The sequence below is a fragment of the Hypanus sabinus genome, chromosome 1 (assembly GCF_030144855.1).
Source record: "Hypanus sabinus isolate sHypSab1 chromosome 1, sHypSab1.hap1, whole genome shotgun sequence".
NCBI classification, from domain to species: Eukaryota; Metazoa; Chordata; class Chondrichthyes; order Myliobatiformes; family Dasyatidae; genus Hypanus; species Hypanus sabinus.
The window spans coordinates 128,187,126-128,211,719 of record NC_082706.1 but is presented as its reverse complement, the minus strand read 5'-3'; the positions used below and the strand labels follow the sequence as shown (position 1 = coordinate 128,211,719).

Below are 24,594 nucleotides of genomic sequence, written 5' to 3'. Positions count from 1 at the left end.
GAGTGGTAACTATGACCACAGCAACTTGCTCCTGTATGTCAATGCCACAAACATCAAATATTTTGCTTATGTAAAATCCAATCTCCACACTTACCACCATACCTTATTGCAAAAACAGGAAACCATCAGATCAGTAAAATAAACCTTTGTAGAATCTCAGTAAGTGGAAGCCACGAACACCCCAGTTCCATATTGTCAAATGATTGCCTGTAAACTGACTGCAGAGCAGAACCATCTCAGTGAAATGTTCATGGTCATTCTGTTACCACTGCGCATCAGGCCAATCTGGGCTAAAGTAGATCCACCACTCAAATGGTATACAACTTGTTTTATTAATAAACTAACAACAGAATGCCCAAATGTTGTTTCCAGATAAAACGTGCAAAAAACTTAGATGAAATGATGCAGTCTATAGGTCAATCATTCACAACGCAAATAATGTCAGTGACAAATAAATCTACAACACAGTATTACACTTATCACCTTAGCGACTTAGAAAGCAAAATGCTACACATGTTGGAAATTTGAAATAAAAATATAAATCCTGAAAAAACGTTCAAGGTCAAATTTCTATTTTTCCAATGGTTTATTGTATTACTGCGACACAACTCGGAATGGTTAACGTTTCAGGTCTGGGACCCTTCATCAGATCCAAAATATTAACTGTCTCTTGTTCTGCAGATGCTGCCTGACCTGTTCAGTTTTTCCAGTATTCCCATTTTTATTTCAGATTTCCAGCATCTGTGGTATTAGGAAAGTGTAATAGTGCTGGCAGTCCACTCTCTAAATGCCACACAAATTTCAAGCAGCTGGGTGATTGTTCAACGCAAACATACCATGTAATGTGCCTTTTTATATCATATTGTGAATAAAATCCATACTCTATGCAACTGGTTCAATTTGCCTGCATGTAACTAACTCTGCCATCTCAATGTCTCTGGAGCTCCATACAGGGTACACCAACTTTGATACATATTCACTATGCATATATAGATACTGATCACATGTAGAGAACACATGCACACAATGTGTCCCCAGTAGAGCGCTGTAATGAACACATTAGCCCTGGAATCATTCCAACAAAATTTGGAATCCATCCACTGCCAACTGAAAAGTTTCTTCATAAACAATTTTTAAAAATCCATTTGAATAAGTTACATTTAAAACTTAGTATAAAACTACTTACCAGTACTGCAATTAAAGAATTAAAGTCTGGTTTTAATTCTTTATAAAGAATATACAATTCAACAAACAGTTTAAATACTGCAATACTAATTATGAACTCAACCTGTCTCTACAATGCCTAATTTACTTTGATTTCTTTGATTTTATTTAAAATAGCCCCTAATTGTCAATTTAAGATTCCACCATAAAAATAAGGACCAATACTTCCTTCCATGTCTACAACAAAGAGTATGTAAATAATTCTAGTAATATATGAATAAGCTTTTGTTACAACAGCTTTGTGTAGGGATCAGTCATCTGTCTAGAATATCATTAGAATAATTTGAAAGGACTTGAGGCACAGTGCATTGCCCATCAATGTAAACAAGGAATGCATAGTTAGGTGCTCATTATATGGTGCTGTGAGTGTGATATTGCCACGGCCCCAGCTGGCCAATGAGAAACATTAAATGACTTGTAACAATATGCCACTTTCTTGTCAGCAATGTATATCATTCAGATAGTCCTGACTAACTTTCACAATGTGCTGAATTTTGCTGTTACAGTGTGCCTGCTCTCAATAGTCATCCCTGCCTTTTTATATGTTAATAGTAGTTCCTGAAAGTGTGAACCCATGATACTGCAGCAAAGGAAGTTGGGCATCTGTGAATTAGGCAAGTAACAGTGTATTAACTGGAAAATGAAATAATGGATGGAAATTAAAGACTGAGGGCATGGATTTTATTTTAAGAAAGAGGCAGAACAGAGAAAAGAAATTATCCAAAAATATTAATATCTCCAACAACAATTCAAATCGTAGGGCATAGGACCCTATATCTAAGAAAAGATGTGCTGGCATTGGAGAGTGTGCAGAGAAGGTTCACAAAGATGATTCTGCGAATTAAAGGGTTATCATACGAGGAAAGTTTGATGGCTCTGGGCCTGTACTCACTGGAATTTAGAAGGATGAGGGGTGACTCTCATTGAAACCTTTTGAATGTTGAAAGGCATACACAGAGTAGATGCGGAAAGGAGGTTTCCCATGGTGGGGGAGTCTAGGACAAGAAAAGATGTGGGGAGAAATTTCTTTAGCCAAAGGGTGATGAATTTGTGGAATTTGAGGCCAAGTTGTTGGGTGTATTTAAGATGGAAATTGATAGGTTCTTGATTGGCCATGGCATCAAAAGTTATGGGGAGAAGGCCGAGGAGTGGGAGAAACAAGGATCAGCCATGATGAAATGGTGGAGCTGATTCAATGGGCCAAATGGTCTAATTCTGCTCCTGTGGCTTATGGTCTTATGTTTTATTGCTGTGTTGCTCTATAACAATATGCTGACCTATCACTCTTGCAATCGAATCATAAAGCAACATAGGATGGATACAGGCCCTTTGGCCCAATTAATCCATACTGACCATGTTGTCTGCCCAGCTAGTTCCAGATTTCCTGCTTGGCCCATTTCCCTCTAAACCCCACTTCTCCAAGCACTTAAATTCTAATTTTCTGCACTATTTTCAAACGTAACCATGTCTTTCATATTATTAGCATGACCAAGACTGTACTCACTAATCCTGGTGTGATTTCGCCAATGGCATACAACTGCAACATAACAATGTTCCAATTCCTACACTCACTCTGTGATGCTCCTTTCAGTGAACAATGCATCTGCACTCCAAGCTCTCTCTGTTCCAGTGCATTCTCTATTGCCTTATCATTCATAGTACAAGTCCTATGCAGGTATGACTTTCTAAATTCACACTTATCTCCTTTGAAATCCATTTGCCACTCCTCAGCCAACTTCCCTCAGACATTAACAGACATCAGTAACAGTGCCAGAGATGTATCTTGTCATGTTAAAGGTTAGGCTTTGAAGACATTTAACTTTCTGTGGTCAAGTTTATTGTTGTCACAGGCATACATACATAGGGCATAAATGCCACAAAATATCGCGCTTTTACAACAGAAGCATAGTGCATTACAAGACGAGGAAATACTAAATTGGCAGAAACTAAAATTAACAAAATTAACATAAAATTTAGTTTAGATCTGCAATGCAAGTCCAGTAGTTTCAACAGATATAAACAGTTCGTTATTGAGCAAAGTACCGTCTGAGCAAATCTAATGACAGAAATAATTTGCAACCATGAAGGCGCTGAGTCGAACGGCGCCAGAAGTTACTCTTTATTAACACAACAAGGCTCTCCGTTATTTATCTAACCCTTTTCATGATTCCTAGAACTCCAATTTGTGCACAAAGGGTTATTTCTATCAAGCATCAGTCTGTGTGCACACGCCAGTTTGCCTCGGTTAGCGAGTGTGTAAGTGGTTGATTTCAGCACACGCTCCAATTTTCAAAAAATATAAGTCCCCATCAGATAAAACTAAATCCAACTGGCATATTATTTAAAAAAACGCGCTTAAATGTCCATCTGGAAGGCAGCGTCAGCATCAAAATTAAACGGTCCCACTATCCAACCAGAGCTGCCAGACACACTCAACCACCCCCCCCCCCCCCAACACAGTCCCACCTCCGGCAGTCACCGCCCGTTGGTCAGTTTCAAATCTGTGGAAAGTGACAAGACGAATGGACTGTCTGAAACCAGATCTCGCCACGTTAAAAATACACAGGCAGTCAGTACACAGAGCGACGAAGGGGGAAAGGGGGTTCATACTACACAGCGCTGTATCACAAAATGAGCTCGCTAACAAATCACCACCGAATACTTCCGTCCGTCTTTTAAAAACAAAACGTCACTGATACAATGATAGAGGACCAACTAATTAAATTGGGACAAGATTATTGATGATACAAATATCCCGAATGTGCTAATGAGGAGACTTTGCGACATACAATGAAATAAATGTGGTCAGAATTGCTCAGGTATTTTAGAGACAGATGTATTAAATTTTGGTCAAATTGACAGATAGTATGACAGGAATGTAATAACGTTGAGCCAAACTGGCCAAATGTTATTGATAGAGATATCATCAGATTTAAATAAGATGGTCAGAAATCGGTGGATTTGGATGATGACTGAGGGCGGCCTTTGTCGGGATTTCAAGGACACGAGTGGGGTGGAAGGGTGGTGAGTGGGAGTGAGGAATGAAGTTCGGGGAAGGGACGGTGACAAGCTCACCTTGAGGTAATCATTTTCGGAACGGACTTCCTCGATCTCTCTCAGCAGCTCCGCCTCCAGCGCGCCGCCCCCGCTCGGTGATACCTCGGACGGGTTCCGGGCTTTGCCGGCTCTGGCGCCTTGCCGACCGTTCGCCGAGGAGCCAGCCTTCAACCCCTCGCCTCCTGCTACTCCTTTGACCGGTGAGCTGCGCTGCTGTTGCTGCTCCCGGCCGAGGTTGGCTGCTCCAGCCGCCGGTTTGCCTTTCTTCCCGCTCTCGGCATCGCTGGAACCGGCGCAGGACTCGGCGTCGCTGGTGCTGGCCGCCTCCGGCGCTTGCAGCCGCTGCTCGTCCGACAGGGGCTCGGAGGCGCAGTCCGACAGGTCCGAGCTGCTGTCGGTGTGGCTGGGTTTGGTCAGCGCCAATGCCAGGCTGCCCGGCAGCAAGGCGGTCGCTCCAGGCTCGGCCACCAAGCATTTCTTCACCCGCCTCCCCTGGACCTTGTGCTGATGGTCCGCCCCGTGTCCGGGCTGCTGCTTGCTCCCTTTCTCGTGGTGGGCTTTGGAAGAAGCCCTCTTGGAGAAGTGGCTCACCGTCAGTGAAGTTTTGGCCCCGGACACGCCGCTTTTGGGCACCGACGCTTTGTCCTTGGAGCCCGGAGCGTTGCTCCTGCGGGATGGTCTGCTCTGGGGAGCCAGCACCCCGGCGACCTGTTGCTGCTGCTTGGAGAGGGAGCCGGGCGAGGAGGGCAGGATCCCGGGCTTGCAAGGATTCAGTGAGGGTTTGGCTCCAGCTCGGCAGTGCAGGTCCTTCAGGGGTCTGGCGGGAGAGGGAGCTCGATTCAGCCGCTTCTTCTCCACGTACTGCTGCTTGATCTCAGCGTTCCCGTTCACAGTCTCCATGCCTGCGGCGATGCAGCCCGGTCTCTAGCCACCTCTGCCTTGCAACACACAAGAACAGCCCCACTCTCCCTTTGTGTGTGTGCATCACTCCTCTCTTGATATTGTGCTGCTGCTTTCCCCTGAGTGTGTGTTTGCTTCTCCAAGCAGTCTCCCAAACCGGATTCACTCGGAGCCCAACGCACGCTGGTCAAAGCAGAAGATGAATAACCATTTCGCCCCCTCCCCTTTTTTTAAAAATCCTCAATAGGCGGTGTGATGGGTATTTTTTCAGCTTCCTATCCTGTGCTATTGGGCTATGTTGCTCCCATTGCCAGTGCCTCAGTCTCTCTGATATCCCTACTGCTCCCTTTACTCACCCCCCCCCCCCCACCTCGCGGCCTGATTGATTGAAAGGAGGAAAAAAACAAGCTGCAACCTCGCCTGACGCCAGTCCCTGGACGCATGCGCATTTCATCGGCCCCGCTATCTCCCCCACCCCTTTCAAAGACGGGCTCTGGGAAGAATCTGTCCGTCGTGGTCGGCAGGTTGTGGTGTGATGACGTGTAAACACGGATTAAGTGCCGAACACTCCTAGTGGAATTGAATATATAACTCTGTTTGCGGACTTTATTAAAGGGAAACGGGAGTGTTGGATCGGATAACGGGTCCTGATACATGGTCTCAACCCGAAATGTTGACACCTTTCATAGATGCTTTTTGAGCCACTGTTTCCTCAAGCAGATTGTTATTTTGCTTCAGGTTCCTGCACCTGCAGTTTCTCGTGTTTCTGTTCTTCTATTTATTCCACACTGGTTGCAAGCAGACACGGACTGGGGCATTGAATACAAGAGTTGGGAGGAGTTTAAGACCACACTTGGAGTATTGTGCAGTTCTGGTCGTCTCGCTGTATGAAAGACGTTATTAAACTGGAAAAGGTGCAGACATGACTCACAAGGATGTTATCAGGACTGGAGGGTTGAGTTGTAAAGAGAGTCTGGATGGGCAGGGACCTTTTCCCCAGAGCAAAGGATACTGAGGAGTGACCTCAGGCAGATTACAGGAAATCCATGAGTGGTATCTACAAGATTCAAAGTAAATTTTATTGTCAACGAGCATATATGTCATATACAATCCTGAGAGTTATTATATTGTGGATATACTCAATGTCCGTAGAATAATATCCATAACAGAAGCAATGAAGGACTGCCCACCTAGGGTGTTCAACCTGAATGCAGAACACCACAAACTGTGCAAATACAAACAGAAGAAATTGTAATAATAAATAAATAAGCAATAAATTTTTAAAAATCCTCAGAGGGATCAGAAGAAAGTGAGTAATTTCAAATTCTCTGAGGATCGAACCTGGCTGCAACATATTGATGTAGCTATAAGATAGCAAGACAGCAGCTGTATCTCACTAGGAGTCTGAGGAGATTTGGTTTGTCACCTAAAACAATCCAACTTCTACAAATGTACCATGGTGAGCATTCTGACTGGCTGCATCACCGTCTGTATGTGGGGGGGGGGGCTACTGTACAAGATCAAAATAATTTACATAAACTTGTAAAATTAGTCACTTCTATCATGGGTACTAGCCTCTGTAGTATCCAAGACATCTTCAAGGATGCCCTAGGAAGGCGGTGTCCATCATTAAGGACCCCCAACACCCAGGACATGCCCTATTCTCATCGCTACTGTCGGGAAGGAGGTACCGAAGCCTGAAGGCATATTACTGAGCGATTCAAGAACAGCTTCTTCCCCTCTGCCATCCAATTTCTAAATGAGCATTGGAGCTTTGGACACTACCTCACTACTTATTATTTTGCACTAATTTTAACTTAACTATTTAATAGACATATATATTTAATGTAACTCAGTGTACCACCTTCTTCATGGTGGAAATGAGAGGGTATGTCTGAGTGATGGGGAGGGGGTAGTGGGGAAAAGGTGATTAAAGATGGATGTTGCTTTCCTGAGGCATCGGCTTTTGAAGTTATCCTAAATGCTAAGGACTCCCCTCCCCCATATTCCAATTACATGAGGGTTTTTAGGTCAATTATCCCTAAAAGTAGTTGAGTCTAAGGGGGTCTATCGGGAATATGGGGAGAATAAAACAGGATTTGAGCAGAATGGGTGCTTGATGGTCCCTGTGGACTTGGTGAGATAAAGGCCTGTTTCTGTGCTGTATGATTCTATGAAGATACTAGATAAAAGCTCAAAGTATCAAGCATACTGAGGTGTGTTTCACTGATAGTACACAATCCTACATTTGTGTTCACATTTCAATGTAGGAAGTCAATTTACTGGGTCAAATTAAGGTGCGAATGGGCTGGTGAGGTAGTTAAAGGGCAGAGATCATAAATCCCAACTTTCAGGAATATACCAAGGAACTCTAGTGATGAGATCACCTTTTCTAGACTGATCACAACCAAACCAAATACAGTACTGTACTTCAAAAACTTCCCAGACTTTAAAATGGAGATCTAACCCATCATCCTTCGTGACTTTGAAATGTGGGAAGAAACTTGAATACCCCGAGGGAATCTATGCAGCCTCAGGGAGAACCTGCAAATTTCTCACGGAACCTTTGAGGCTAGGATTGAAATCCCATCACTGGGGCTGCCAAGATCTGACTCTGCTTACACGTATCCTCATACAAAAAGTTGGGTTTAACACACCAAGTTTAATTCACCTTTGCAGCTCCTGTAAGTACTCAAGCTATGACTGTGAAACTGGACAAAAAACTCACACCATTTTTGTTCCCTGTCCAATATAAAGAAACCATACTGTATGTATTTTGAAAACTCTGCTTAACGTGTGCATCAATAAACATTTGAGAATGAACAACTCTTTGAATGTTGAAAATCTATTAACGTAATAATGGTCGACTTGCCAGCAGCTTGATGTTTGGATTGCAAGACATCAAACCAGGTTTGGAATCACAGCAAAACTGGAATTGTTCACTCCACTGGATGAGGTGACGCCAGTAGCAATGAGCTTGAAAATTTTGGAGTACAGTTCTATTATTTTAATAAACTGCCAAGTAGACTTTTCCCGTAGCAAACTTGGCTTGGGAGAACAAAATGCAATGATGCAGCAACTGATAAAGTGCTGTTATTGACTGAAAAAGCTGTGGTGGAAGCAGTGGTCACAATGCCAAAGCAGGGAGATTTATAAGGCTAGTTTCTTCAGAGTCATTCTTTATGTTTTGTACTTCAAATAATGCATTGTACTGGAATGGCAGATAATGAGTGATTATAGATGTTTCCTGGCTAGGCATAATGTTGCTTATAAAGTCATAAAGTTATACAGAGGGAAAACATCACTTTGGCCTAACTGATCTAGTCCAACCAAGATACCCCAACCAGATTCATCCCATTTGCAAAAGTTCGGCTCATAACTTTCTAACCCTTTTCAATCCATTTATTTCAATTATGTGGTCTTTTATTTCACTACCGATTGATATACAATCTTATGCCACATGGGCCTAATGTATTGCCTAATGGCATTCAGTTTACACTGGGAAATTTTCTATCCTGACCAAGTGAAACCTCTTTCCACTAGAATTGATATCGAGTCTTGAGGCATCAGAGTCGCAGATCGATATACAGCATGGAAACAGACCCTTTGCCTCAACTTGTCTGTGTTGACCAAGTTATTCAACTGAGTTAGTCCCATTTCCCTGTCTCTGGCCCATATCCCTCTAAACCTGTCCAATCCATTTAACAATCCAAATGCCAACTAAAATCATAATTGTCCTGTTTGTTCTTCCACTTCCTCTGGCTTGTTCCATATACTCACCTCTCTCTATGTGAAGAGTCACCTTGTCTTAAAACTTTTTCCTTTAACTTTAAACCTATCCCTCTAACTTTGGACTCTACTACTTTGGGGTAAAGACTTTGGCTATTCACATCAACTGTGCCTCTCATGATTTTACAAATCACTTGGACATATTAATGGATGGCTGATGGTCAGTATAGACTTGGTGGGTCAAAGGGCCTCTCTATGGCTCCAGGATTTTTAGTCACATGCTGTACACAGCACACAGTGTCTGATAACCTGTTCTCTGAAACATGACTTCCAGTCCTATGGAACTCACAAGGACCCTTGAGTTTACTTTACAAAGGTTGGCAAAGTATTGTTGAGAATTGCCAATTGCCAGAAGTACATTTGTGAACAACGGGAAAGCCAAGGCAAAGAGAGGAGGAGAGAGAGGGTAAGGAGGGTGGATGGTGAGGGGAGAGGAAATCAAACTTGGACTAGCGATTCAAAACAGTTAAACAAATAACTGGTATAAATTGAATTCTACCAGTAGTCAATAGTAATGATAAAATTCCACTCATTATTAATGCTGATAAAATTCAGACCTCTCTTTTAACCACCAGTATTGAATTGATGGGTCAAAATTGAGGTAATACTGTATCTGACTTGAAATTAATTGTGAGCCACAACTTGATGATAATTAATGATGTGTCAATTGCTTTCCTCTGAACATGAGAGTAGTAAACATGGCCCAGTGCATCACAGGCTCCTCACCTCCTTCCATCCAGTTCACTTTCATGGTGTGTTGCTTCAGGAACACTGTCATATAATCGATGATGCCTGCCACCTTGACCATTCTTTATTCTCCCTTCTTCCTTCTAGGAAAAGATATATAGGAGCTTGAAAGCCCAAACGACCAAATTCAAGATCAATTTCTTCCCCACTACTGTCAATCTTCTAAACCAAATACTAGAGGTGTGTAAGATGATAAAATACACTGGTGGAGCGGATAGCTGGTGCCTTTTATCCAGGGCAGCAATGAGTAAAACCAGAGGACATACTTTTAAGTGAGTGGAGAAGAGTTTAGGAGAGAGATCAGAGATACTGTAGGATTTTTACACAGAGAGTGGTGGGTCCTGGAATGTATTGCTGGGGGTGGTGATAGAAGCTGATATATTAGGGGCAATTAAGAGACTCATAGACAGGCACGTGGGTATAAGAAAAATGGAGGGTTATGGGCTATGTCTGTATGAGGGAAGGTTTCAATTGATCTTGGAGTAGGTTGAAAGATCAGCACAACATTGTGGGCTGAAGGTCCTGAACAGTTCTACGTTTGACATTCTTTCACATCCCTCGTCCAGTGGTGCTGTAATGTTCTCAGCCTTATTTCCACTAATGTGATTAAATCATTGCTGCACTATTATGCTGTTTTGTGCTTGTCACTGTATTCTTTATTTCCATGTATACTGTATATTCTGTGAGATTCACAAGATCAAGGGATTTCATTGCATTCTAATCTAAACTGTTATGTCAATAAATTAATCTGAATCTGAGCCAGCGTCTCCTGCACTGCTCCATTTTGATATCCCTGGCACCTACAACAATGCTACTGATGCTCTCTGCTTCCTTGTGCTGTACTTTAGATTTTGTGGTTTTGAAACAGGAGCCTTAGTGAAGATCGAATGCAGAACTTTGAAAATTCAAAGTTCTGTATTCGAACTTCAGTTGGTGAGAGACAAATTTAAAGATGCCACAAGAGCAGTGCTGAATGAACGAGAGGCAACCTTCGCACAGGTACATTGTCGTCAATCCAGCTCAGCACCAGAAACTGTAACCACACTCTGAATCAATCTTCCCGGGAGACCAGCCACCTGTCCTTCAGTGCAGGTTGTGGTCCCTCACTGCTGTCACTGGTTTCAAGTCTACATGAAGCACTCTGATTCCGTCAGCTGTGTAGGTCTGCAGAAGACAATCTCCAGCCCCGTCAACCATGTGAGATTGAGGTGCAAGCCCACCCCAAAACCCCCTGTTTGTCTGGATGCTGCGTGATTTGTTAACCTATTACAAATAAGTTCCACGAAATAACAGATGGAACACTGCATACAATTAAGAGATTTAGTTTTATAATTCTTAATTTGACTGAAGGGTTAGTAACAAAAGAACAAAAAAAGGAAGAGGGCCTATTTTAATGAAACAGTCCAATGTGCACAAGTTGGAGCTCACAGTCACCCCTTCGCTGATCCTCCTTCGATCTCACCTCAGGCTTCACTGAATCACAGTCCCGCTCTGGGTCGAATCCTACGACCTCTCATCTCTGGTATCTTCTCTCTTCATCCCCTTAACAAAAACCCCAAGCCTAACCTTAGTGTCCCTCACCAAAGAAACCTCCCCTTAATCCAGCCATTCTAATTGGATGGCACACAATTCTCCTATCTCTTATCTTCAACAGTAACCCAAACAAGCAGCTTGCAGAGAACAACACAAAAATCAAATACAGAACAGCGTAACAGGAAGAAAAAAATGAACCAGGGCATTACATATCTCTGAAAGCTCTCCTGGGAATATCAGACTAGGAAACCAATGGTCCACTTAAGGAGAATCCAAAATAATCTCCAAGGATTAGGAATTATAGCATCTTCTCCCAACATTGCAATTGATATATCTTCCATGTTATTAACAAGGTCATCTGTGTCTATACTCTCTTCATTATTTTCTCTGGTTTAATCACTTGGTTGGGCAGGGTGAACTCCCAGTTTTCCGAAATGTGCTTTCCTACCTGAGCAGCAAGTATCATTGGGAATAATGCAAAAATCGACACTCTCAGGCACACTGGGGTTTGCATAGTTCTGATGTGGTGACTGATATTCTGCCATAACTATTTTGTGTAAATAAAGATGTAAGCATCAGTTCCAAAAACAAATTGATTCATCCTTTGCCACCTTCAGTACTATTTAAGAATTTGCAATTCAGACATATAGCTTTACCAGGGATGAACTTCAAGACTTTGAGTACAATTGGATAAAATTGAGCACCTAGATTTCCAGGTTTTGAAATTCAGTGGTGTGCCAGAGGTGAACTCTCAAAATTGTTGGCCACAAATGTTTACAAGCTTGATGTGGATATAAAATAAACCAAATCATTCACAATACAACTTGCCCTTATCACTAGAACTGTGTCCATTTCCTGCACGTCCCTGCATCCTGTTTCGACCAGGGCAGACAAAGGTCAGAGCCAAACTATGGATAACTGCACGATGAATACACATCGGTGTAATTCAGTTTAGTTGACTTTGATGAACAGAGAAAAGGTCAGATTAGGTGTGAATGCGAGTCTTGGAGGTTTTTCCAATGTCCAGCGGCTTTTTCTTGCTGGTTGGGTGAGGGAAAAGGACAGCCATGCTGTAAGAATTCTTATCATAGGCATACATAGATAAACATGTTTAATTTGTTTAGTAAGTGAAAAAAGCACAATTTCAAGCAATTTGATCTCTCTTTCTGTATCAGCCATCCATCTGTAATATTGACTCAACTTGTTTGTTTTATTTTCCCCTACTTCTTTCTGTGAGTGGACAATATATTCAGCTGACCTGCAGGACATATCTTCCTGCTCTATGTTTCACACTTATTTTGCCTTTGTTCTCATTCTTTAAATGCCCTTATTTTCTCAATGGCCAGATAAAGTTTATACACCTCATTCCAATAGTCACCCAAATTTTATCCTGGCAGAGACATACCCTCTCCCCCATCATCCCTGCAGCTTAACCAGCTTCTTTTCTCTCCTCAGGAACACACATAATGCTGGAGGACTCAGTGGATCAAGCAGCATCTATGGAGGGAAATGGACAGTCAATGTTTTGAGTTAGGACCTTTCATCTGGCCCTGTTGAAGGGTCTTGACCTAGAACATCTACTGTCCATTTCCCTCCATAGATACTACCTGACCCCGCGACTCCTTCCATTTTGTGTGTTGCCCCAGAGATTCAGCATCTGCAGTCTTTACTAGGTCTTTTCTTGTGATGAATGGTCTTCAACCTAAAATGTTAACACTAGTTCTCTCCCTACTGATGTGACCTAATATCATAATTGGTTTACTAGTACTAAGACCATAAGATATAGGAGCAGAATTAGGCCATTTGGCCATTGTGTCTACTCCGCCATTTCACCACGGTAGATCCAAACTTCCTGTCAGCCCCAATCTCCTGCCTTATATCCCTCATGCCCTGACCAATTAAGAATCTATCAACCTCTGCCTTAAGTATACATAAGACTCCACCTCTACAGCTACCTGTGACAAAAAAAAATCTCCACAGATTCACTGCTCTCTGGCTCAAGAAATTCCTCATCTCTATTCTAAAAAGACTTCCCTCTACTCTGAAGCTGTGTCATCTGGTCTCAGACAGTTCCACCATAGGAAACATCCTCTCCACGTCCACTCTATCAAGGCCTTTCACCATTCGATAGGTTTCAATGAGGTCACCCCTCATTCTTTTGAATTCCAGTGAATACAGGCCCAGAGCCATCAAACACTCTTCATATGACAAGCCACTCAATCCTGGAACCAGTTTTGTGAACCGCCTTTGGACCCTTTCCAGTTTCAGCACATCCTTTCTAAGGTAAGGGGCCAAAACCTGCTCACAATACTCCACGTGAGGCCTCACCAGTGATTTATAAAGTCTCAACATTACATCCTTATATTTTATATTCTAGTCCTCTTGAAATGAAAGCTAACATTGCAATTGCCTTTCTCACCACAGACTCAACCTGCAGATTAACTTTTGGGAATACTGCACAAGGATTCCTAAGTCCCTTTCCACCTCAGTTTTGTTTGTATTTTTTCTCCATTTAGAAAGTAGTCAACCCTTTCATTCTCCTACCAAAGTGCATGACCATACACTTTCTGACATTGGATTCTATCTGCCATTTCTTTGCCCATTTTCAAGTCAAGTCACTTTTTATAGTCATTTCGACCTTAACTGCTGATACAGTGCACAGTAAAAATGAGACAACGTTTTTCAGGACCATGGTGCTACATGAAACAACACAAAAACTACACTGAACTACATTAAAACAACACAGAAAAAACTACACTAGACTACAGACCTACCCAGGACTGCATAAAGTCCTAACCTGCATGTCCTGTAGCCTTTCTACTTCCTCAAAACCACCTGCTCCGCCACTAAACTTCATATCATCTGCAAGCTTTACAAAAAAGCCATCAATTCCATCGTCCAACTCATTGACATATAATGTAAAAAGAATTGGTTCCAACACAGACCCCTGTGGAACACCACTAGTCACCAGCAGCCAATCAGAAAAGGCTCCCTTTATTCCCCCTCTTTGCATCTTGCACATCAGCCACTGCTTTATCCATCCTAGTGTAGCGGTGTGCTACACGCAGCGCTAAAATTACGACACGGAGTCGGTAACTGCAGTCGAAGGAAAAACTTTATTTGAAATCCTCAGCCTCACTTTTAAGCCTCTCTCGACCTGCCCCCCGTGGCGCAGAGGCTCCAAAGCTCTGTGCTCGCAAACCCCCGTAGGCTATCTAATTGTGAGCCGGTTCAGATGTGCCAGGAAATGGGTCGCCACATAATCCCCCCCCAGAACCGGCGATACACCCCCCAATGTCCACAGTCTGGGCCAGAACCTGCTTGGGAGGTCGGCCTCTGCGCCGAGGTGCCGGAAACTCGGCCGGTTGCGCCAGGTCCACATGGGCCAGTTTGAGGCGGTCCACCGTGAAAACCTCCTCTTTCCCCCCAACGTCCAGCACGAACGTGGACCCATTGTTCCGGAGCACCATAAACGGCCCCTCGTATGGCCGCTGCAGCGGTGGCCGATGCCTGCCCCTTCGTACAAACACAAACTTACAGTTCTGTAGGTCTTTGGGTACGCAGGTCGGGTGCCGCCCGTGCTGTGAAGTGGGTATGGGGGCCAGGTTACCGAGCTTCTCGCGTAGTCTGCCCAGGACTGCTGCGGGATCTTCCTCTTGCCCCCGTGGGGCTGGTAGGAACTCCCCGGGGACGACCAGGGGCGCGCCGTATACCAACTCGGCCGACGAGGCGTGCAGGTCGTCCTTGGGCACTGTGCGGATGCCGAGTAGGACCCAGGGAAGCTCGAACGCCCAGTTGGCTCCTCGCAGGCGGGCCATGAGGGCCGACTTCAGGTGACGGTGGAAACGCTCCACTAGCCCGTTCGACTGTGGGTGGTAGGCAGTGGTGTGGTGCAGCTGAGTCCCCAAAAGGCTGGCCATAGCTGACCACAGGCTGGAGGTGAACTGGGTGCCTCTGTCGGAGGTAATGTGGGCCGGTACACCAAAGCGGGATATCCAGGTGGCGATCAGGGCTCGGGCGCAAGATTCGGAGGTGGTGTCGGTGAGCGGGACCGCCTCTGGCCTTCTTGTGAACCGGTCCACGATAGTCAGGAGGTGCCGCGCTCCGCGCGACACTGGCAGGGGGCCCATGATATCCACATGAATGTGGTCGAAACGCCGGTGGGCGGGATGGAACTGCTGCGGTGGGGCTTTGGTGTGCCGCTGCACCTTGGCCGTCTGGCAGTGCATGCACGTTTTGGCCCATTCACTGACCTGTTTGCGGAGTCCGTGCCAAACGAACCTGCTGGAAACCATCCGGACAGTTGTCCGGATGGAGGGATGCGCCAAGTTATGAATGGAGTCGAAAACACGGCGCCGCCAGGCTGTCGGGACGACAGGACGGGGCTGGCCGGTGGCGACGTCACAGAGTAGGGTCCTCTCACCCGGGCCCATGGGGAGGTCCTGGAGCTGCAAACCGGAGACTGCGGTTCTGTAACTCGGAATCTCCTCATCCCACACATACAGGAGGCTATCCCGATGGCCAGCCGCCGTAGCCATCAGCGGCGGCTGGCCCTGGCGTTTCCCGGGAACTTGCAGGGCGGGCGACAACGGCAGGCTTCTGCGCCCCACCGCTGGTGGTAGAAGCACCAGTGTTCATTGGGCCGGGGGTTGGCGGGCTCTGCGGCCGGGCCTGGACTGGTTTGCTGCCGGGAGCGTGGCTGGGAGATCCGTGCGATGGACGCCCCGCTCACCTTTTTGGCGTTCCACAGCAAGTCCGCCCGGGCTGCCACCTTCCGGGGGTCACTGAAATCCGCGTCGGACAGCAGCAGGCGTATGTCCTCGGGCAGCTGCTCCAGGAATGCCTGCTCAAACATGAGGCAGGGTGTGTGTCCGTCGGCGAGAGACAACATCTCATTCATTAAAGCCGATGGAGGTCTGTCGCCCAAGCCGTCCAGGTGCAGTAAACGGGCAGCCCGCTCATGCTGTGAGAGTCTGAAAGTCCTGAGGAGCAGGGCTTTGAATTCCGTGTACTTGCCGTCTGCCGGGGGCGACTGTACGAACTCCGCGACCTGGGCCGCTGTGTCCTGGTCGAGGGAGCTCACCACGTAGTAGTAGCGGGTGTCTTCTGAGGTGATCCGGCGAACGTGGAATTGGGCTTCGGCTTGCTGGAACCATAGGTCCGGGCGCTGTGTCCAGAAACCCGGCAGTTTCAACGAAACCGCATGAACAGAGGCGGCGTCGGTCATTTCTGGTCCATTTCTACACGCAGCGCTAAAATTACGACACGGAGTCGGTAACTGCAGTCGAAGGAAAAACTTTATTCGAAATCCTCAGCCTCACTTTTAAGCCTCTCTCAACCTGCCCCCCGTGGTGCAGAGGCTCCAAAGCTCTGTGCTCGCAAACCCCCGTAGGCTATCTAATTGTGAGCTGGTTCGGATGTGCCAGGAAATGGGTCGCCACACTAGAATCTTTTCTGTTTTACTATGGGCTCATAGCTTTTTAAGTAGCCTCATGCATGGTATCTTGTCAAAAGCCTTCTGAAAATCCAAGAACATAACATCAAGCAATTCTCCTTAGTCTGTCTTGCATATTATTTCTTCAAAGAATTCAAACAGATTTGCCGGCAAGATTTTCCCTTGAGGAAACCATGCTGTTTATGGCCTATATTATCATGTGCTTCCAAGTACATTGAAACCTCATCCTTAATAATCGACTCCAACATCTTCCCAAGCATTAAGGTCAGATTAACTGGCCTTTAGTTTCCTTTCTGATGCCTCGCTCCCTTGAAGAGTGAAGTGACATTTGTAACTTTCTAGTCTTCCAGAACCATTCCAGAATCTAGTGATTTTTGAAAGATCATTACTAATGCCTCCATGATCTCTTCAGCCACGTTTTCAGAACGCTGTACACCATTGTACACCAGATGTACACCATTTCGTCCAGATGTGTTATCTACCTTCTGACCTTGCAGTTCCCCAAGAAACTTCTCTCTAGTTATGGTAACTTCACACACTTCATTACACCTGATACCTGGAACTTCCACCATACTGCTAGTCTTCCACAGTGAAGACTGATGCAAAATACTTATTCAGTTCATCTGTCATTTCATTGTTCCTCATTGTTACCTTTCCAGCATTGTTTTACAGCTGTCTGATATCCTCTCTCACCTCTCTTTTGGTATCCTCTTTAATATTATTAGCTACCTTACTTTCATATTCCATCTTTATCTTCTTATTGACTTTCTTAGTTGCCTTCTCTTGGATTTTAAAAGCTTCCCAGTCCTCCATCTTCCCACTAGTCTTTGCTCTATCATATGCTCTTTCTTTGGCTCTTATGCTGGGCTTGACTTTTTAGATTAGCCACGGTCATGTCAACTTTCCTTCAGAATACTTCTTCCTCATTGGGATGTATATATCCTGTACCTTCCGAATTGCTTCCAGAAATTCCAGTCATTGCTGCTCTGCCATCATCCTGCCAGCATTCTTTTCCAATCAATTCTGGCCAATTCCTCTCTCATGCCTTTGTAATTCCTTTTACTCTATTGTAATATTGATACATCTGGACTTAGCTTCTCCTTCTCAGTTTTCAGATGAACTTGGTCATACCACGATCACTTGCCCCTTAGCGTTCTTTTACCTTAGGGTATGTAATCAATTCTAGTTTACTGAACACCCAATCCAAAACAGCTGATCCTCTAGTGGGCTCAACCATGAGCTGCTCTAAAAAGCCATCTCATAGACACTTTAGAAACCCTTCCTCCTGGAATCCAGTACCAACCTGATTTTCCCAATCTACCTGCATATTGAAGTCTCCCATGACTATTGTAACATTGCCCTTTTGGTATGCATTTCTATCTCCCATTGTAAGTTGTAGGTCACATCCATACTACTGTTTGGGGGTCTGTACATAACTCTCATAGGGTCTTTTTACCCTTGCAGTTCTTTCGCTCTGTCCACAATGATTCAACACCTTCCCACCTTCTGTCACCTCTTGCAAATGATCTGATTTCATTTTTTAACAACAGAGCAATGCCATCCCCTCTGTCTTCTGCCTGTCCTTTTGATACAATGTGTATCCTGGGACATTAAGCTCCTAGCTACAATATTCTTTCAGCCATGATTCAGTGATGCCTACATCATACCTGCCAATTTGTGACTGTGCTACAAGTTCATCTATCTTACTCCGTATACTGTGCTCATTCAAATGTAACACCTTCAGACCTGTATTCACCCTTTTTCAATTTTTTCTGTCATTTACGTTGCAACTCGCCCTATTGACTGCAATTTTCCCCCATCAACAGCTTCTCACTGCACATTATCTTTGTTTGTAAACCAGCTACCTCATCTTCAGCACTATTATCTGCCTTCCCTGCGATATTTCTTGCATTGAAATATAGGCAGCTCAGGACACTAGTCACACTATGCTCAACTTCCTAACTTTGCCTGAGGTCTTATCAGCATCTGCCTCCACAACCTCTCCACTAACTGTTCGGGCACTCTGGTTCCCATCCTCCTGCAACTCTAATTTAAACCCCTCTGTGTCGCATTAACAAACCTTCCTGCTAGGATGTTAATTCCCCTCCAGTTCAGGTTCAAATCATCCCTTCTGTACAAGTCCCAACTTCCCTGGAAGAGAGCCCAATGATCTAAAAATCTGAAGCCCTCCCTCCTACACCAACTCCTTAGCCATGTATTAAACTGTATAATCTTCCTAGTTCTAGCCTCATTAGCACATGGCACGAATAGCAAACCCCGGAGGTCTTGCCCTCTAACTTAGCACCCAACCCTGTGCAGACCCTCTTCACTCATTCTACCCATGTCATTGGTACTGACATAGACCCACAACTTCTGGCTGTTCAGCCTTCCACTTAAGAATATTGAGGACTCAGTCTGCGATATCTGGGACACTGGCACCTGGGAGGCAATGAGATTCAGGAATCTCGTTCTCGCCCACAGAATCTCCTGTCTGTTTCCCTAACATATTCCCTATCACTACAGCTTGCCTTTTCTCCCTGCTTCCCTCCTAAGTCACAGAAGCAGACTCACCCACTGCATCTTTCCTCTGTTGGGTCATTCCCCCCGCCCCCGACAATATACAAAGTGATATACCTGTTGTTGAGGGGTTGGCCACAGGGGCACTCTGCACTGGCTTCTTAACCCCTTTCCTCTTCATGACTGTCAACCAATCTCCTGTCTCCTGTACCTTGGGTGTAACTGCCTCTCTACTATACGTCTTATCTGGAGTTCATCTAGTTCCAGCTCTAACTCCTTAACATGGTTTGTTAGAAGCAGCAGCTGGATGCACTTCTCACAGTTGTAGTCGTCAGGGATACTAGAGGTCTCCCTGCCTTCCCACATCCTGTGAGAGGAGCATTTCACTACCCTGCCTGTCATCCCTACTGTGCTAGCTGAGCAGATATAAAGAAAACAAAAAAACTTGAGCTTTTCATTCTTTTGCTTTCTCTGACTGAAGCCATGAAGAGCTAAAGCCTTAAAATCACCATTCTGACTCTGTCCACTCAGACGATGGCTGCTGCACTTGCTTCTGCCTTCCTTTAATTTGCTCTTGCTAATCAATCCCAAACACTGAATGCTCACTAGTCAAATCTCTTTTTCACTGTACTGATTCTCTGCTGCCTTTTATAAACAAGCAGTGGACCTGATTCAAATCAGAATCAGGTTTATTATCACCGGCATGTGTTGTGGAATTTGTTAACTTAGCAGCAGCAGTTCAATGCAACACATAATATAGAAGATGAAAATAATTAATAAATAAACAAACAAACAAACAAATAAATAAATAAATAAATAGATCGGTTACAGTATACGTATATTGAATAAATCAAAAACTATTCAAAAACAGAAATAATGTATATTAAAAAAAAAGAGGGGTAGTGTTCATGGGTTCAACGACCAGATGGCAGAGGGGAAGAAGCTGTTCCTCTCAAAACTTCCGACGTCTGGATTGGCAGCTGGTCAAAGCTCTTTTATTGTAGCACAATACGATGAAAAACTTTTGTCTGCATTCTATCCACACAGATCTTCCATAAGTATATTTAAGTAGCAGAGCAGGAAAACAAAAACCGAATGCAGAATATAGTGCTGCATTTACAGAGAAAGTGCAGTGCACATAACGTGTAGGGGCCATGATGAGGTAGACTGGGAGATCAAGAGTTCATCTTTATTTTCCAAGAGGCCTGTTTAAGAATCTGATGACAGTGGTATAGAAACTGTCCTTGAGCCTTGTGGCATGTATTCTCAAACTTTTTATCTTCTATCTAAAGGAACGTGGAGAAGAGAGAATGCCCAGGGAGGGTTCCTTGACTATGCTGTCTGCTTTCCCAAGGCAAAGTATTCACACCATTTTCCACTTTTGTTCATTGTTTACTGTGCAGCCAAGGTTGGTGCAACAAAAGTAAAGGTGAACTGAAAGCAGAGCATTGATTAAGTGACAACAGAAAACTGTGAACGGTTAGAATGCAAATGTGCTTCTAGTTAATAAGAGTGTGAAGGACAAGGAGAATATCTGTGGTAGGGTAGTGAGCAAAAAAGAATTATCTGAAAAAAATGTGGTGCTGGCCAGAAATAGCAGAAACCCCATTCAACATACACAAAATGGTGGAGGAACTCAGCAGGTCAGGCAGCATCTATGGAAATGAATAAACAGTTGATGATTCTGGCCAAGGTCCTTCATTCAGACTGACGAGGAAGGGGAAAGAGGCCAGAATAAAAAAAGGTGGGGGGCGGAGGAACAGGAAAGCTAGAAGTGATGGGTGAAGCGAGGTGGGTGGGAAAGGTAAAGGGCTGGAAAGGAAGGAATCTGATAGAGGACAAGAGTGAACCATAGGAGAAAGTGATGGAGGAGGACACACAGGGCAAGGTGTTAGGTGGGCGAGAAGAAGTAAAAGGCCAGAGTGGGGAATAGACGAAGGGGGGGGGGGGAGAAGGAAGATTTTTTTTACAGGAAGGAAAAGTCAATATTCATATTGGAGGTTACCCGGAGGAATTTAAGGTGTTGCTCCTTCACCCAGAGTGTAGCATGGCACAAGAGACGGCCATAGACCAACACATTGGAACGGGAATGGGAATTAAAATGTTTGGCCACTGGGACTTTCGGGTTTTGGCAGCATACTTTACCATTCAATAACGTTCAACAGTTGTGGCTGAATGTCTGCCTCTACTATTTTCTGCACTATCCCTATTACCTTATTTCCTTAATATCTAAACATCTATTTATCTTTGCCCTGGATCTACTTGGTCACTGAGCTCCCACATTTCAAAAGATTCTCTACTCTCTAATTAAAGGGTTTTTTTTCCCATTTTTATCCTGTATAGTTAACCCTCTTATTTTGAGACTGCAATTCCTTGTGGCTGGATGCTCAGTGAAGGAAAATATTAGCTCCATTGGAGATTGTTCTTTTTAATGGTATCACTTCTCTCATTCCTAAACACAAGACAGCATCAGCATAGGCTGTTAATTTCTCCTCTGGCAGCAAACCCACTGTACCAGGGAGTTAATCTGGTGAACCTTTGCTCTGCTCCCTCTATCACAAATATATGTACCTAGGGCATGGAGATCAGACCTACAATATATACAGTAATATTGATACAGAGTCATGGAGCACAGAAAAAGTCCCGTCACCTCATTAAGTTTGCTTCAACCATCAAGCACCCATTTGTACTAATCACACACTAATCTCTTGTTATTTTATCTAAATCTTAATCAACTTCCTCCAGGTTCTGTCATTCACCACACACTAGCGGCAGTGGCCAATTATCTTACATTTTTACGATGTGGGATGAAAAGCACAGGCTTACAGGGAAATATGCAAACTCCACAGAGACAGCAGTGAAGGTCAGGGTTGAACCCGGGACACTGGAGCAATGAGGCTTCAGCTCTACTAGCTGTGTTGTTGTGCCATCCTAGCTCTGACAAGACCATTATGAAATTAGAGCGAGGTGTAACTATTCGTATCCAAATCCTCCTGCATTAAAGACCTACACATCTTACCTTCCTAATCATCTGCTGACCCTTAAAATTAGCCTTTTTTGATTTACATGGAATTGTACAACTGAGAAATGGGTCCTCTGGCTCCCACAACCTTTTTGCCCATCTACTCTATAGGGTGGCAGAGTGGAGAAGCGTCTCTACCAAAGGACGTGTATGGCACTTAATCCTTCTGCTAGCCTGCAGGTCACCCTTAGGCAATATGTGGCACTTGTTTAGCCCCCTGATCAGGGTCATATGAAGCCCTGGGAGCAGGTGGAGGATGGTCATATGAGCAGCTGGTGTGTATCTCAAGTCCTGGTTATGCAGCCACTGATACCAGGCAGACTATCTCAGAAGAGTATTTTTAATGGCTGGGGTTACCCATCTTGTAAAGATACTGCCCAGAAGGTATTGACAAAACACCTCTGTAGAAAAATTTACTAAGGACAATCATGGTCCTGGAAAGGATCATGATCGTCCACATCATACTTAATCCCATTTGCTCACATTATACCAAATCTTTCTATGTCTTGCCTAGTTATGTGTGCACCTTAATCTTTGCAAGGTTCACAGACACTCAAGTCCCTCTAAATACCTTGTGAATTGGTTTGAAAGGTATTAATTTACCTTTTATTTTTTTTCTCTATCAAAGCAGAAGACCACATATTTTATATCATATTCCATCTGCCATGACCTTGCCTAGTGACTCAGCCTGCCTATATCCCTCTAAAGACTCTCTATGTTGTCTTCACAGTCCATACTGCCACCTAGCATTGTATCAGGAGCTGACATCTTCTTTATCATAACTGAGCTCTCTGGAGGACTTGATATGATGAATACAAGAAGATGAAGAAGATCAAAGATGATGGGGGTGAGGGTGGTAGAAGGGAGTGGGAACTGTAAGATGCAAAATGAAGTAAATTCAGTGAGCTATAGAGCACAAGAGCAGACATTTCAGTACACAATTTATATGCTGACCATCAAATACCCATCTATAGTCATCCCTTTCACATGATCCACAGCCTTCAATACCTTGGTAATAGAAATGCTCACCCAGAGGCTTTTTATGTGTTGTGACAATACCTTCCTTCATCACCTTCTCAGGCAGTGTGTTCCACCCTGCACACTCAAGAGACTGTAGATGCTGGGATCTGGAGCAACAGACAATTTGAAGAAACTTTCCTTCTAATTTTTTTATATAGCTGTCCGGGCCAACTATTGCTCTGCGTAGAAAACTCTTACACAGCCTGCATGGCACTTTATTTACACGATATGAAAATTCCAGCTGTACGGCAATAAAGGTTGCGTGCATGGGAGCATTTCAGTTACTGCATGGCTATGCACCTGCACAGCTTAGAGGGGAAAGTGGTCTGGACTAATGTAGGTTTTCAGCCCAAAACATCAACATTCCTTTCCTCTCATAGATGGTGCTTGACCCAATGAATTCCTCCAGCAAATTGTTCTAGATTGTAAACTGCCCCCAAGCGAAGAAGATCTTCCTGAAATCCCCTCTCATCCCTTATCTCACCACCTTAAACTGGTTTTAGATGTCTGTTATTGGGAAAAGTTTCTTACCATCTGCCTACTGTATCGACGTCCCTGAATATTTACATACTTCTATCCAGTAGCTCCTCAGTCTCCTCTGTTCTAATGGAATCAAACCCAGCTTATCCTGTTCCTCTTCAGTTACTGAAAATCTGAAAAATAAGAGAAACCAAGTTCAGATTGGATGATCTAAGCCTTCAAGAGTCGAGTGCACAAACACCTATCACCTCTGGGAGGGAAGTCACGTGCTTCTTCACAAGCTATCATGAACAGGACCAGGATGACAATGCTTGGTTGTTGGCAGGTAGGGTTAATACCTGACTCAGGTGCACTTGTGAGTTATGTTCCGGCTGGACTCAGTCCTTAAACTGCTGGAGAACAGTGCAGAAAGATCAGGTGCTGTTTTCTCCCAGTAGGGATTAGTTTTTAGTTCCAAGTGCTCCTGTCATGTTTTCTCACCCTGTAACCTTATCCTTCAATCTCTCTGAATTATGGAGGACAGCTTGTGTATAAATGTCCAGCAGACTTCATCATGACTCCAGTATTTCTACTATTTTTTAATGTTTCTTAATTGCACATATGATTTTTTTAATGTTCTATCACTGAGCAGCAGTGAACCGTCTGACTGGCCTATCAGAGTTCTCTTTAGGAACTAGTTGACTTGATCAGCATTTCTGATCTGGCTATTGTTCACAACTGCACTTAATTAAAAAAAGACTGCAGTTCACTTTGCAGTGATTGAGTTTTTAGTTGTTAACTTTCTGACCCACTCCCACTTTGACCTTTCTACCTTTGGCCACGTGATAAATAGGCAACCTAAGGTGGCAAG

At 44.2% G+C, this 24,594-nt stretch overlaps 2 protein-coding genes across 3 annotated transcripts in view; both read right to left on the bottom strand.

Moving 5' to 3' along the window:
* The window catches only part of LOC132397406 (microtubule cross-linking factor 1), a 218,807-nt gene extending 212,609 nt beyond the window's left edge, over positions 1–6,198 (bottom strand). For both annotated transcript variants that reach the window (XM_059976138.1, XM_059976146.1), the window contains exon 1: positions 4,300–6,198. In XM_059976138.1, coding sequence (XP_059832121.1) covers positions 4,300–5,181 — 882 coding nt within the window. In that variant the 5' untranslated portion in view covers positions 5,182–6,198. The remainder of the gene's footprint in view (positions 1–4,299) is intronic.
* A 9,568-nt stretch (positions 6,199–15,766) lies between these two features.
* On the bottom strand, positions 15,767–23,844 carry LOC132379122 (uncharacterized). The gene is made up of 2 exons (XM_059946754.1): positions 23,796–23,844; positions 15,767–16,528 (listed from the first exon to the last, which is right to left on the bottom strand). The coding sequence occupies exons 1-2, from the start codon at positions 23,796–23,798 to the stop codon at positions 15,788–15,790; spliced, it is 744 nt and encodes a 247-aa protein (XP_059802737.1). The 5' UTR covers positions 23,799–23,844; the 3' UTR covers positions 15,767–15,787.
* Between the last annotated feature and the right edge of the window lie 750 nt (positions 23,845–24,594).